At 49.1% G+C, this 14,285-nt stretch overlaps 7 protein-coding genes across 7 annotated transcripts; 3 read left to right on the top strand and 4 right to left on the bottom strand.

Annotated features, from left to right (window-relative positions):
* Positions 1–2: 2 nt before the first annotated feature.
* On the bottom strand, positions 3–380 carry N7516_001106 (uncharacterized protein; the record flags this gene model as incomplete). The annotated part of the gene is made up of 1 exon (XM_057213828.1): positions 3–380. One exon carries the CDS (start codon positions 378–380, stop codon positions 3–5), a length of 378 nt encoding a protein of 125 aa, XP_057075711.1.
* A 721-nt stretch (positions 381–1,101) lies between these two features.
* Positions 1,102–2,622, bottom strand: N7516_001105 (alpha-L-arabinofuranosidase B; the record flags this gene model as incomplete). The annotated part of the gene is made up of 1 exon (XM_057213827.1): positions 1,102–2,622. The coding sequence occupies one exon, from the start codon at positions 2,620–2,622 to the stop codon at positions 1,102–1,104; it is 1,521 nt and encodes a 506-aa protein (XP_057075710.1).
* Positions 2,623–4,956: 2,334 nt separating this feature from the next.
* Positions 4,957–6,178, top strand: N7516_001104 (uncharacterized protein; the record flags this gene model as incomplete). The annotated part of the gene is made up of 2 exons (XM_057213826.1): positions 4,957–5,058; positions 5,114–6,178. 2 exons carry the CDS (start codon positions 4,957–4,959, stop codon positions 6,176–6,178), a joined length of 1,167 nt encoding a protein of 388 aa, XP_057075709.1.
* A 250-nt stretch (positions 6,179–6,428) lies between these two features.
* On the bottom strand, positions 6,429–7,688 carry N7516_001103 (serine/threonine-protein phosphatase 2A activator; the record flags this gene model as incomplete). Its single annotated transcript, XM_057213825.1, has 1 exon — positions 6,429–7,688. The coding sequence occupies one exon, from the start codon at positions 7,686–7,688 to the stop codon at positions 6,429–6,431; it is 1,260 nt and encodes a 419-aa protein (XP_057075708.1).
* A 622-nt stretch (positions 7,689–8,310) lies between these two features.
* Positions 8,311–9,261, top strand: N7516_001102 (uncharacterized protein; the record flags this gene model as incomplete). Its single annotated transcript, XM_057213824.1, has 1 exon — positions 8,311–9,261. One exon carries the CDS (start codon positions 8,311–8,313, stop codon positions 9,259–9,261), a length of 951 nt encoding a protein of 316 aa, XP_057075707.1.
* A 1,230-nt stretch (positions 9,262–10,491) lies between these two features.
* Positions 10,492–11,718, top strand: N7516_001101 (uncharacterized protein; the record flags this gene model as incomplete). Its single annotated transcript, XM_057213823.1, has 1 exon — positions 10,492–11,718. One exon carries the CDS (start codon positions 10,492–10,494, stop codon positions 11,716–11,718), a length of 1,227 nt encoding a protein of 408 aa, XP_057075706.1.
* Positions 11,719–12,394: 676 nt separating this feature from the next.
* On the bottom strand, positions 12,395–14,192 carry N7516_001100 (actin-related protein 2; the record flags this gene model as incomplete). The annotated part of the gene is made up of 7 exons (XM_057213822.1): positions 13,933–14,192; positions 13,824–13,870; positions 13,619–13,762; positions 13,290–13,515; positions 12,672–13,237; positions 12,537–12,614; positions 12,395–12,481 (listed from the first exon to the last, which is right to left on the bottom strand). Exons 1-7 carry the CDS (start codon positions 14,108–14,110, stop codon positions 12,395–12,397), a joined length of 1,326 nt encoding a protein of 441 aa, XP_057075705.1. The 5' UTR covers positions 14,111–14,192.
* Between the last annotated feature and the right edge of the window lie 93 nt (positions 14,193–14,285).

The following is a 14,285-nucleotide window of genomic DNA, read 5'->3' as shown; positions in this document are numbered from 1 at the left end:
AATCAAGGGGGAATAGACTCGTCATATTTGCCTTCGCGCTGTTCGGCTTGGAGACGCTTGCGATGGGCAATTTCACGACGCTGGTGCTCGACGCAGGCCAGACCATCTGGTGGGTTGTAGGAGTAAATTTCCAAAAAGGGAGGCCAGCTGAGGTCAAAGCAGAGATATTTGTACAACTTTTTGAACTCCTCTGACTGGATAGGAGTGGTGCTGTATACTTGAAGTCGGTAAGCTTCACCTTCCTCCGGCCGATAGAATTGGTTTTCATAGGAAAACTTCCCCAGAATGACAGTGTTGCCTCCATGATCGGGATATTCCCGTTGAATCCATCGCCTGACTGGGTCGGATGAATACCGTGCAATCTGAGCTGTTCTCACCATGATGTTTGAAAGATAGAAGAAGGTCGAACAGGTGGTTGAAAATGGGAGTATGGGAGTAGGGGATGAAGGCTGGAGCTGGAGCTGGAGCTGGAGGCCAAGTATCGTATCCCGAATCGCCAAGAAATGTGAACATGACGATCTGCTTCTTATTCCCACCACAGCCCACCATCCTAGTCAATCATGACCTAAGCTTTGTATTGTTTTTGTGAGATACACCTTTTTTTGGAGTATAGATAGTAAAAGGCCGTCAGACAATATTGTGCATTACTCTTTGTGGAAAGAATGTGGTCATTGAATTCTGTCATTATATATAACTACATATGAAAGATTTAAAACTAAATTCAGCAAGCAATAATTGAAAACTTGGCCCATTTATATAGAACATCGAGTCATGAAGATATTTGAATGAGAAAATGCATCTACGATGAAAGCAGCAATCCAAGATACACCTCATACAGGTCTTCATATTTGTCCTAGCATTCCTAGTTTCTACCAAAACTTCACATGCCTTCCTCGGACGTTTTCTCTGTCTACTCATCGATCGCCAGCAGAGTAGGAATGGGAGGGTGAGAAGGCCATGCCATCAGCTGTGACAGTCATGTATCGGCGGTCCTATTAGTCGCCCGTAGTCAATGGCAGGATTATTGACGTTAATAATACTAGATATAAGTTTCACTCCCAGCACATCTCTACCCCTTGTCTATGAAATATGGGATAAATCTCAAGCAAAGCCCGTGCTGATCACCCAGCTCACATCATCATTGAAAGAAGTAGCGGAGTCGAACTCGTGGACACCACCGTTGCTCGCAATGTAAAGCGTATTCTCGTAGTGGCGGAAGTAGCGAGTGGGATAGCTCCAGGAACGAATCGAGCTTCCCTGACCACTTACGCCGGTCTGTGGGCAGAATGTAGCATCTTCATGGAGCAACTTGGTGCCGTCGTTGGCAGCAAGCACGAGCGAGAAGTCAGCGTGCCGGATGAAGCTTCCCGGGGTATCGACGGACTCGAACGAGAAGCAAACGCTGTTGGCAAGACCAGCGCGAACCGTCCAGCTAGCTTGCTTTTTGAGAGCGGTGGTGCTGGATGACGAGACAACCTGGGTATTGACAGTCGAGTCGGTGTGTGCGATGTAGCGCGTCGTGTAGCCGGACGTGGTAGCCCGCAGCGAGATTGACGAACCGACGGTGAGCGCGGTCCCGCTAGTCAGCGACGCGGTGGCATACTTGGCCGCCACTATATTAGCCTGCACTGAGTTCTCGGTGGCATCGGTCGGGTAGCCGGAGGTCATTACGCCCTCGTAGAAGGTGCCTTGGGCGCCGTTGCTGTTATCACCGCCGATGCCAAGGATAATGGCACCTTCTTTACTCATCGGGTTGTATCCAGACGCGCTTGGACGCGCACCATTGTAGTATGTTGATAGAGAGCCGGACGCGGCATTGCCAGCACGGATGGCCCACTTGTTTGGCCCTCCCTTGAGAACCGTATTGACAAAACGGTAGGACAATGACGGGTCGCCGGCATTGTTGGCTGGACTGGAGCCAGAGAACAGGCCATTCTCCAGGTCGGCCATGAGCCAAGGACCACTCCCAGCGCCGGAGCCCCAGCCGGTGTTGTCACCGTAGTAGATGGCCTCCATGTGGCCGTTTCCCGTGTCGGTACTGCTGACCTCGGCATTGCCGTAGTCAAAGCAGCAGGCACCGTTGTAGTGGGTTCCATCAAGCACTGCGTACATGCCCTCTGCTTCATCCCCTGTAGCTGTGCCGCTGGCGGCATTGTTGCTGTAGCCGGTGCCGGGAGACATGAAGACACCGTATGCTTTCCGGCCGTTCAGTGTGACCGGGGCGCCAATCGCGCTGGCCAGGTTATCGTAGCCATTAGCTTCGGGGCCTTTGAATCCGCCAGGCGGAGCCTGTTTGAGGTGATTACCGCGGCCAGACTGGTCATAAATGATGGTAATTAAGCAAGTTGTGCTTGAACAGAATTTGTCCTGGGCAGCGGCATTTGCAACACCACCAGCGGAAAGTGGCGAGATATCGGTCGTGGTATCATCGGAGCCACGTTTGACCTGGTAGAGTGCACCGGTATAGGCGCTGTATAGGGCACGCGTGGTGCTATGTGCGGCGATACAAGGTGTGTTCCCGGAGGCATAAATATCACAGGGCCCAGCTTCAACAAGCGTGCCAGTGGCAGCAAGGCTTAGAACCAGTGCGCAGAAGCGTTCGAAGCTTCGTCGTGAGAACATGTTTGATCACCTTTGGAAGAGTAGATCGGGCAAGTCTTGCCGCTGTTTAACTTAGGAACGAGTTGCTGCTTCAATGGGCGTTGAATCCCGTGCAGTGACTGGCCTTCGTATTTATATTATTCAGATCATCAGGCAAGAATGCCTTTTTTTAGATGGGTAGCAAGGGTCACTAATGTGGCGGTAATTCTCCTCCAATTATTTTAATCAAGACGCATTGTTTACTTGATAATATAGGCGAAAGGTATTCTTCACAATTCCGGTTAATCCCAATGGCATATCGAAACCACACTGAATTGCGGAGTCAGAGTGAGACAAAACATTTTCTTCCAAAAGACTTACATATGTTACAAGGATGGCCCTGGGGAGAGAGAGCCTTGAGGATTGTGTTGAATGCACCCCGCATCATAGTAGTAGCACTAAGATTGTGCCACCGGGATTTTTCCCTTTCTTGCAATCAAATTGAATGGCCATTGGACTGGAAGCAGACAAGCTTAGCCATAAAATTGTGCCGCCTGAACCGGAAGTTTAGGGCTTTAGCGCCCTGAAGATGTGAGATGTGTAGTGAGCTTAGGAAGGGTTAGAAACCATATGAATATGTTCTATCTCTTGCCAACAAGTCAGAACATACACTACCTTGTCCAATGTAAACTTGTAAACTACACATGAATGTATGTTTAATGTAGATTGTGCATACAGCCGGATTAAAGCGTGTGAATGTATGCTGAAGGTACTTCCCCACGAAGACTATCCCAAGTGTCTCATGTCACTTATTGGCTCGAAGTATTTTTCCCGGTCCAGAACTAGTGGGATAAATCTCCGGCGGGGACATTTCTTTCTTCATCCAAGACTGCAGAAGTGGGCCTAACAGGGTAGCGTGGCCTTGTCTATTGAAAGTGCGGGAGCTTACCACCATACGCTCTCTAATTCAAAACTACATATAGAAAAGACAATAAAAGAGATGTTAGTATGCTATGGACAAGCAGGGAGGAATTATGGGATAGACCAATAAAAGTTATATACTCTATTAAAGGCTGGGTACCTCTCGTATCTTACAACCACTACAGATGAGCCATGGACTCCTTGCCCTAGACATGCAAATTGAATAATATACCTAGCATAGGCCGACTCTAATATAATATTCCTTCGGTTTTCTTACTTTCTTCTTATTTTTCTTAGCCTATTATGGAAACCATCTCACAAAACAAGAAACCTCCAAGACCAAGTCATATCTAGAAAGTGTTCAAATCGGTGGTCCCCTTTTTAGCTGAAGTATTCGAGCTATTCAAAGAAAAGATACGAACAACTTCCGGTCGACTCGATATAAGGTCTCTTCAATAGATTTCCCCTGATAGATCTAACTCGGTGAACAAATAGCGATAAGACATAAGCCCTAGAACGGAAACGGAAGACGATGCAGTGGCAGAAGAAATCAAGTACGCACGTATGCAGGCACCCCTATGTAGTTAGTGTATTTCCTATTTACTTGAGCTGTCTTCTCTTTTGGAGGTGCTCAGAGTCGGCTTACTGAGTGATGTTCGGTCTGACCTCAGACACACTGGTCCCTCGTTGATTACTTAGAGACATCTGGTGAAAAAGTAAGATAAAATACACGGATAGCAAGGTAATTTAGGTGAAAACCGGCGCGCATGACTTCTTTATGGTGCGCGTGGTATATGTCAACGCCCGTGGCGTAATTGGGCGTCCCCTAGGAGGGCCTAGGAGGGGGCACAATGGTGAAGAATCATAATATATTGTAGGGGCGAAGTAAGACGTGGGTGTATGCCACCTTGCCTTGGAAATGCTAGGGCCTTGGGAGAAAGATCAGTAAGCAAACATACTTGGAGAATTGGACGTTAACTCTAGGTCATTCACCTTTTCTAATTGTACTCCTTGATTGTAAGTGGATTAACTACGAATGTCCCAATGTCCCGAAGAAACGGAAGTGCCGAACACTGCCGTCGGCTAACTATGCTGATTACCCTATTAGTACATGAGAGGGAAGCGGGGATTTATCGGCTTTTCTTGTCGAGGCTTGAAGAAATTCGACTAAGAGGTTGACGCTTGCATACCCTTTCCCTAGCGGCTAACGGACAGTTATCGGGCTTCACACCACAAAATAAAATACGCCTATGAAGATATATACCTACCAAGACAATGCTCATACATTCTCAGACTTCCAAGCCGACGGCAATTTCGGAAGCGCAGGAGTCTGACATGGCTGATATCGAGGAAGAATTATGGGAAATACATATATAAAATGGCGATGTTTCGCTCGATTTCAACAGTCGAGCAGCTTATGTCCAGTCCATAGAACTTTGAAACAGTATATCCAAGATGAAGGCAGCCTCTATTCTGACTCTAGCAGGTCTGTTATCCTCAGTCAATGCTCATGGTTACCTGACCATTCCATCAAGTCGTACTCGACTTGGATTTGAGGTATGATCTCAGACAATGAATTCATAGATATAATACGCTAGGCTAACATTATTAGGCTGGCATTGATACCTGCCCAGAATGTTCCATCCTTGAACCAGTCGCTCCTTGGCCGGATCTGGAAGGACCCCAAGTTGGCCGAAGTGGACCATGTGGTTACAATGCTCGAGTTAGTGTTGATTATAACCAGCCCAGCGCTCACTGGGGCAATTCTGTCGTCGCCACATATACTGCAAACCAGATCGTCGATGTGCAATGGTGTGTCGACCACAATGGTGACCATGGTGGCATGTTTACCTACGGTATCTGCCAGAATCAGGCTCTAGTCGATTTATTTCTCGACCCAAACTACCTTCCAACCAATGCCGAGAAACAAGCTGCCGAAGACTGTTTCCTGGAGGGTGAATTGAAATGTACAGATGTCACAGGCCAGACCTGTGGTTACAGTCCTGACTGCACTGCTGGTCAAGCATGCTGGCGCAATGACTGGTTCACTTGCAATGCATTCAGTGCCGACAGCAAACGCGGCTGTCAGGGCGTGGATGGCGCTCCATTAAACTCTTGCAAGACAACTATCGCCGGTGGCTACACAGTTACGAAGAAAATCAAAATCCCAGACTATGACTCGGCCCACACGCTGTTGCGCTTCCGGTGGAACTCTTTCCAAACGGGCCAAGTTTATCTCAACTGTGCTGATATTGCTATTGGGGGTACGGGGGGAGGGTCAACTTCGACTACTAGCCCTGCAACTTCTACGACAAGCAAGACAAGCACCATCACATCTACTACACCCTGTGCTACTACCGCCACCACCGTCCCGGTAACCTTCAAGGAGTTGGCGACCACATCATATGGACAGAATGTCTTCGTCACCGGATCAATCAGCCAGTTGGGCTCTTGGTCTACCTCGTCGGCGATCGCCCTATCTGCAGGGTCATACACAACGTCTAACCCATTGTGGACTGCCAGTATCGATCTCCCCGCTGGTACCACTTTTGAGTATAAGTTCTTCAAGAAAGGGTCAGACGGTACCATTACTTGGGAAAGTAATCCTAACCGGAGCTATACTGTACCAAAAGGCTGCTCTGGAATTACGGGGACTGCAAGTGTAACATGGCGGTAGCGGATTTCTGGGGTTGGAACACAGTGGAAAGAAGTGTGGTAGCCCGTTGTGTCGTGTATGTACATAAGTGAGATTACAGGTTGAAATCGACAGGGCTTGATCAGGCGGCACTTTAGGATTACGAGGAGTAGAAAGCAAATTGCTCGAGTAACTAGAATTATATGGAGATTATCGGTTTCAACATTTTCTAATACGCTAGTCATGTTGATTCATTATTTTGTTGACATGTCCGAGATTCCCATCTGAGGCCTTAATCGAAAGGAATTGGGCGCAGATTCGATCCGCCCATACGCTTACGCATCTCAGCGCCCGCAGCCACAGTACTGGGTACCTTGATGCCGCAGCAATCACCGAACCAATCTGCGCTCTCGTGAGGATGGTCGTGGCCATGGGCATGGTCATGACCGTCATGCTCAGAATCTGCCTCAGAAGGATCGGACATGTCTTCAGCAGCAGGTAGGAGACTACCGAATAAGAAGTGTTGCATGATAGGGAGTTTCCCTAGTACTTCCTTAACGAACATCTTCTTCATACCACTCTCAACCTTGGTCCAATTCTTAGAACCAGAGATATCGTCCAGCATAGGGCTATGCCAACGCAGTCCCTTGACAGTCTTGACACTTTCGACCCAACGGACCTGATCCAGATAGAGATAATGATCACCTTCCTCGTCCAAAGTAGCCGTGTTGTGGATACCCAAGGGAGTGATATATGGGTGCCCGACAAGTTGACTAGCTCCGAACAAGAACGGCAAGAAATGGTAGTCGTCCAGACCCCAGACACCGTGCGATCCAGCAGGCTCAAGATAGTAAGCTGACTGGATCTCGCGCATGAGATGCATGTACTCGACATAGACCTTGATCACGACGGCGGGGAAGTCGCTGGCGGGGAGAAGACCGAGCTGGTACAGACATAGCAGCCACATCATGAAGTTGAGTTCGTGACCGGAGCCGTAGTCAATCCGCTCTTGTGATCCCAGGCAGTTGATTAAATATGTCGAAGCTTCTTCTGTTGCGCCAGCGTCTTTCAGCCCAAGAATGTTGGTGTGCCATGATGCGCTCTGCGCGCTTACATCGTCGCACAACGCTCGGAAGGCAGGATTGCCGAATCGAGAACCACCCTGGTCGATTGGCGGGTTTTTGGCTAGGAGGGAACGAATCTGAGTGACGATTGAGAGGACCTTGGAGATGGATTCGGATTGAGGAGTTTTCTGGAGGTCGGTGATAGAATGCCCCCGCACGGAATCAGTTAGCCCAAAGATGAAGGCTAGGACAAGTTTGTAGGTCGGGGATGAGAGGAAGAGTTCATGGTCTTTGGGGGAAAGGATGCGGCGGTGTGGATGCCGGTACTGGTGAACGGAGAGATCGGGCGGCGAAGGGAGAGGAGGGGTTGTTGGAGTTAGATCTCGGGAGTTTGGGTTTGCCCTGCGGGTATTTGACCGCAAGTCAGAGAGTTTTTTAGAGAGATCGACCTTCCCCGTAGGAGATGGTAAAGATGTCTGTTCTGCCATTCTGTTGGTTGAATGAGGGGGAAGGAAATTGATAAGTTGGATAAGTCGATAAGTCGATAAAGAGCATAACACAGGACTGACCGCCTGCCTTAAATAGAGGATGACGCAATTTCGTAGTGGGAGGAAGAGAACGAGGTGGTAGATTGTCTAATCATATATGAAGATTAGAGTAGGTACAGGACTAGAAGTAATGATCTAGTTCAATGTGTATATCAACATATCAAGCTTTACAAAGCTTTACAAGTCGCACTAACACTTCGGACCTTTCACTTGGCCCAAGTGGGTTAGAGTGGAGCATGTGATCGCTTCCCCGGATTGGTCAGGTGACCGGGAGATCAGCACATCGTTTCGCGCTTTTGCTCAAGGTCACATTATGTGCCACATGATGGTCACAGCACTCTGAAAAGAGGAGGAGTGAAATTAAATGCAGATGACAAGGCTCCAAAATACCAGACACAGCTATTGTTTTCCATTCCCGTGAACATTTTATCTCGAACAGCTATTTTTCATCCTCTGTTGACATCCAAAGACATAGCCCTTCAGCCCCTGCATAAACTTGGTCCTAGCGACCTCGTATTGGACAATATTCCCCTGTGGGAGATCAGCGGACTAGCACGCCATAATGAATACATTCGACTCATCGGCGCCGCCTCCGACAGGTCCCAGTACGTCTGGAGGAGTGAAAAATAACCACTCATCGTCACGCTTGCCTGCAGATTCAACCCTGTCATCCTCCTTCAGCAGATCCCGGTCCCACTCAAGCTCCTCGTCCCGAAAGCATGCACGTAGCCAGAACCCAGTTCAGACTACTTCCCAATCCACCGAGTCCACCCCAATCAACACAGCCGGTCCCCCGGGGCGCAACTATCAGTCCACAGACCAAGCAGTCGCCTCCCAGCTCAAAGATCACCAATTAAACAATGCGAACCGTGATAATTCCTGGCAACCAACGAACCAAGTCTCGACTTCCGAGCCCCAGCAGTCCTGGTATAGTCAATTCGCAGATCGATACGGCAGCCTCGAGCTAGAGAACAAAGGCAGTGTAGCCCGCGACCACCTCGCATTAGGTACGATATACACAACCTACCATAAAAATGCCCCATGGACCCCTCTAACATTCACTTCTTTTCCAACAGAACGAACCTTCCTAGCCTGGATGCGCACCTCCCTAGCCTTCGCCTCAATTGGTATTGCAGTAACGCAACTCTTCCGTCTGAACAGCGCCTCAAACACAAACGCCAAATACTTCGACCCAACCTCCAACTCATACTCGGGCATCCTACCACCGCATCTCGCCTCGTCAGGCTACGATTCAGCCGCGTTCCACGTCTCCTCTGCATCCGCCCGTCTTCGTAGCGTGGGCAAACCCCTCGGCTCGACTTTCATCGGTGTCTCAATTCTGATCCTTGTTGTCGGCTTCCACCGTTACTTCCAAAGCCAGTATTGGATTATTCGGGGGAAGTTTCCGGCTAGTCGGGGCAGTGTGGCACTTACGGCGTTTGTGGCTGCTTCGCTGATTATTGCTACTCTCGCGGTTATCTTGGCCGTTTCGCCGGGGGCTGTGGAGACTTAGTCTGGGGATTGATTGCTGACTGGTCTTTAATTTTGGTCTTTGTTTCTCTCTTCACGTTACTCCTTCTGTTGTGATAGTCCTCGTTTATTCTGTTGCGTTTTGCGTGCAGCATTTTGCATTTTCGGGTTTCCTGAGTTTACACATGTGTCTCTACCCAGGGTTGTGGGTAGGCTTTTTCGCTGAAGAGAAGGAGGAGTGGGTACATATGGGTATGCCTTTGTGCGTTTGTGCGTCGTATGCTGATGTTGACGAAAGACTGTATGCAAACATGATCATGAATACAACAGTCTACCCTATAAAGATTCACCCACCTCCACTCACTTTTACTGGTGCACAATTAGCGTAGTATTTTATATAGTATTCTTACTCTTAACTCTCAATTTCTTACTATTTATCTTACTATCTTACTATCTTATATAGTATCCTAGGCCTCCTAAACCATACCACGAAGCTTCGATAAAGGAAAGTGCTGGTCCCTATACTTTCTCTAAATATAATCCTTCATCTAGTTCTATGCCTCCTAAATAGGGTTTAAATCAGGTAAAAAGGTAGGCCATTCTATCATAATAACCCTAAGCTCCTCGAAGAAATCAAGAGTCTCTTTGGTAGTATGCCTAGGACTCGGAGTATTATCGTATATACCAATCGGATCTTACTCCCTTATTAGACGAAAGAAGCCTTCTATTATACGTATAATATAAGATGTACTATATAGTTAGGTATAGGGACTTTAGGGTAGACAGTTACCTTGGTATTATGTTATCTCGACTAACAACCTTGGAATGAAGTGCCATGAGGTAGACCCACTCCTATTAACTTCCTGAAATGGAAAAGCGGTGTTCTGCCCTGTAACAAACCCCAAGGCCAAATTTCATATGTATCGATCGGGTTTGCTTTCTTTTTTTTTTTTTTTGTCATTATGTGAAGTTCTCGCTTCAGCACTTGCATTCATCACTTACCGAGCTTCTCGCCATATCGAGTCTCGCACACACTTTAAGAGGCCCCAAACCCCCCAAAATCAATCTTTCTTATCAATCTTTCTTAAATATGCTCATCCATCTTTTGCAATATCTTCAGACTTCCCTGAACGGTCCTCTCGTTATTCGTGGTGCTATAACTCTGATATGTCTGTTAAGCATTCACTTGGCTGTTGTCATACAGTCTGGGAATATCCATACAACACGCAGGAGGTTAAGACACCTACAGAGGCTCGGCTTAACTACCAGCAACATGGCAGACCAATATGATCCTAAATTCGGCCTGTCACCGAAGGCTGGAATTGAGGGACCAGCGCGCATTAAAGCAATATATCTTCATCCTATCAAGTCTTGCGGGCCTGTCGAGGTGGATCGAGCCTTGCTCACTAAGACTGGCTTTATGTACGATAGATGTTTTGCATTTGCAACGGAAACTGTCAACAACGAAAACCCCACGGCCTCAAAATTGCGATTTATCAGCCAGCGCAAGAAACCAGCCATGTCCCAGATCAAGACAGAGTTATGGCTCCCTCATAAGTACAGCAATTCACATGACCCGCTAGTGCAGTCAGGTGGGTGTGTGGTCGTGACATTCGAAGACCCAGACCTACCAAGTTGGTCCAATCGGGTTGAGACATTTTTCCATACATGGAATCCCTTCGCACGACCACAACTATCATTCATTGTACCTCTTCATATCACGGCCGCCCAGACGGAGGATTTCCAGGCAAAGATGAAAACGTTCGGCATCCATCATCGTGATGCGAAGGGCCTCGACATTAGCGGAATCCCTTCTATTGCAGCTGCTTTGCCCAAGCTAAAGAAGTTTTTGGGGATACCGGGAGACCAAAGCCTCACGCTTTTCAAATGTACGCCGGATACCTTGAGCCGTACGGATAAGAACCTTGCGCCACTTAAATACATTGGTTCGCCGGCCCTGCATGGCTATACGGATCAGCAACCTATCAACATCAACAGTTTGTCCTCGGTTCATGCTGTGTCCGCGCACCTTCCCACTGAAAACCAGCCGCTGAATGCCCTTCGTTTCCGTGCAAACATATGGATTACCAATTCTCCGGCATACGAAGAAGAGACTTGGAAACGCTACTGCATCCTGCAAAAGAGTGGCGGCACTGGGCCTCGAGCTAGTGTTGCGCCGGCATTCTCTGTTGTTTGTCGTACATCTCGATGCACGATTCCTAACGTCAACCCGGAGACTGGCACCTTTGATGCAGATAACCCGCCTCCTCAGAAAAAAAGAGGCAAACCACAGCCAAGCACAACCTTGGTGCAGTACCGTACGGTCGAGATGGGAAACAAAGCGGCACTCGGCTATCTAGGCATGCATTGTGTTCCTGAGGATTGGAGCTTGAAGAGGGCCGAAGAGCAGGAAGCAGGATTATATATTGAAGTCGGCGATGAAATTGAGGTACTGGAACGAGGGGAGCATCTTTATGGGTCGACGGGTGACGACTATTAGAATTCATTGTGCCCTCAGGTGTAGACCTCAGGATAGCTCATAGAGCCCATAGCCCAACCCTACCCTACCCACCAAATGGGCTGGGTTGTCAGGTCCTGCACTATGCCAGAGAAAGGCGTAGGAGCATGATGAAAATTGAGGGCTATCAAAAAGTGGTCGTAAAGTAGATAATATTGTGGGACAAGGTGCTTATTTGGGCATAGTCTAAGCGTAGACTGAGTGCTCAATAGATGCCTCTAAGTAGTCTCCGAGTAATCAGAGAGCGATCAGTGAGCCCGACTCTAAGCGCCCTCATAAAAGCGGCGGCAGCTAAGATAGGAAAGGCAGAGGAAACCAAGTACATATAGCTACCTAGGTAGTTTAGACGTACATAATGTCTACCTACAAACCTAGCATACAACAAAAAGCCGATGGAAATATTTCGTTCATGTCTGTCACGAACGCCCCGAATCCACCCGCGCCAGACCAGTCTAGGCACGATGTAGGAAGCAAGCGCAGAGACAGGGGAAACTACAAGATGGACGGAGTATATCGACAATGATAGGGGGAAGGTGGAGGTAGGAAAAAGAGGATAGGGGGAAAAAAACAGACCCGGGCAACATGGCTTGCAAACAATGCGAAGCAGGAAATCAGAGAAAAAAAGGAGCAGACCAAGAACCGGCTAAATACAATGCGTTCATCGCGGGCCGAGCTTGTCCAAGGCGCGTGCACCCTGTTCCTGCCACTCCTGCTTGCTCACCCACATGTCCTCCTTGTCGGCGATCTGAGCAAAATGTGTTAGCAGGGACCGCAGTCAAAAGAAAAGAAAGAAGACTAACCAGGTTGGCGAGCACGGCACCACCCAGGAATACCATGTGTCTGCGGCGAGGGGGATCTTCGATGCGAACCTTGAATTTCTGGAAAGGTGTTAGCCAAGTTGTACTTATATTTTTGCCAGGGTTTCTTCGACATACGTTCAGGCGCTCTGGGTCGCCACCCAGTACACGGGTGAGCCAAAGCTGCTTCAATTCCTTCTCTAGACGAGAGGGCAAACCAGGGTACATGCTGCTACCACCACTGAGCACGATGGCCTTGTATAGACTAGAGCGAACATCGACATCGGCACCCTGGATACAGTTGAAGAGCATTTCAGCCATACCAGGCTGGTCAACGTCAACCAAGTGTGGCTGGAAAAGGCACTCGGGCGCCTCGAAGCGCTCGCTGCCGACGCGGATGACACGGCCGTCGGGCAAGGTGTACGATTCGACGAGAACGGTGGTGTCTTCAGAAAGCTTCTTGTCCAACTCGAGGTCGTAGGAGACGTAAGCGAGCTTCTCCTTGATCTGGCGGACGGTCTCGAAATCGGCGGTTCGGTTCAGCGCATAGCCGCGGCGCAGAAGGAGGGCAATCAGGTTGCGAGTGACGTCGCGGCCGGCGACGTCCAGGCGGCGAATGTGGTGGTTGAGTACGGTCGACTCGTACACGGGGATAATGTGTGTCACACCGTCACCGGAATCCACAACAACGCCGCTGCTCAGACCTATAACATGACATCAGTGTTGATCCCGGACTCACGATCTTGCATCACATACCCTGGGCATACAGTGCCAGCACCGCCTGGATCGCCACATAGACACCGCCAAATCCGTATCCTTCTAGCATGACCTCGGCCATCTGCTCGCGGTTCTTGAGTGGGTTCATCGGCGGCTCCGTGAGGAGAATCTTGCGATCCGTGGGGTCGATCTTCATCTTCTCGTAAAAGGTGTAGTTCCATAGGTGTTGCATGTCGTCCCATTTCTTGACAATTCCATTCTCCATCTAAAGCAGCACGGGTTAGGCATTCACAAGACACTTGCCTGGTTTGCGGGGAGGGCGGGGTAGAATAACCAGGCGAGGGCAAGAATCCCCGAGATAAACATACAGGATAGCTGATCTGGAGCATTGAGCGTGCAGCGGCGGCTTCATCACCGCACATGATATCCTTGACCACGATGTCGCCGCCCTGCTCCTCCGTTCGCAAGATGGGCCGCCCCACTATCGAGGGAAACTGGTGCTCTGGAAAGTTCTGGCGAGGAAATATAAATTAGACAAGAGTAGAAAAGGACTGTAGTGGTCGTGCGACATACCTGGGCGGCATAGCCGACCTTGAGGAAGCCGGTTCCTCCATCAAGGACTGCGGAGTAGCTTGTTAGCTTGGAGCTGGGACACGGTAGCCTGGGGGGGATCGGTGTGTACCAATGGGCATTTCCGCCATCTTGGAGGAATTGGGGATTCGACGGTTGGGAGTCGAGAGTACCGTCGAGACTAGTATTCTATTTGGAAACTCCCAAGATGAGCGGAAATAGGAGGGTTCAGGGGAGAGCGGAGGTGTTGGGGATGTCTGAAGTCGAGCCCACGACGGACGGAGCATCATAACTTACGTGACCGTACCGTACCTGATATTCACCCCACAACTGGGGGCGAGCCGCAGCCATGACGGTATGTGACCGCATCACCACATTCCTGCACCAGACAAGCTCAGAGATGATGAATTGGAGTGTAAATAATGCTTTTGAGGTCTTGATAAGTAATGGGATGATGCTGAAATC

This window comes from Penicillium verrucosum, assembly GCF_028828655.1.
Source record: "Penicillium verrucosum strain IBT 35672 chromosome Unknown utg000001l_segment0_segment0, whole genome shotgun sequence".
Lineage (NCBI taxonomy): Eukaryota > Fungi > Ascomycota > Eurotiomycetes > Eurotiales > Aspergillaceae > Penicillium > Penicillium verrucosum.
The sequence above is the reverse complement of the archived record's forward strand: the minus strand, read 5'-3'. Positions and strand labels throughout refer to the sequence as shown.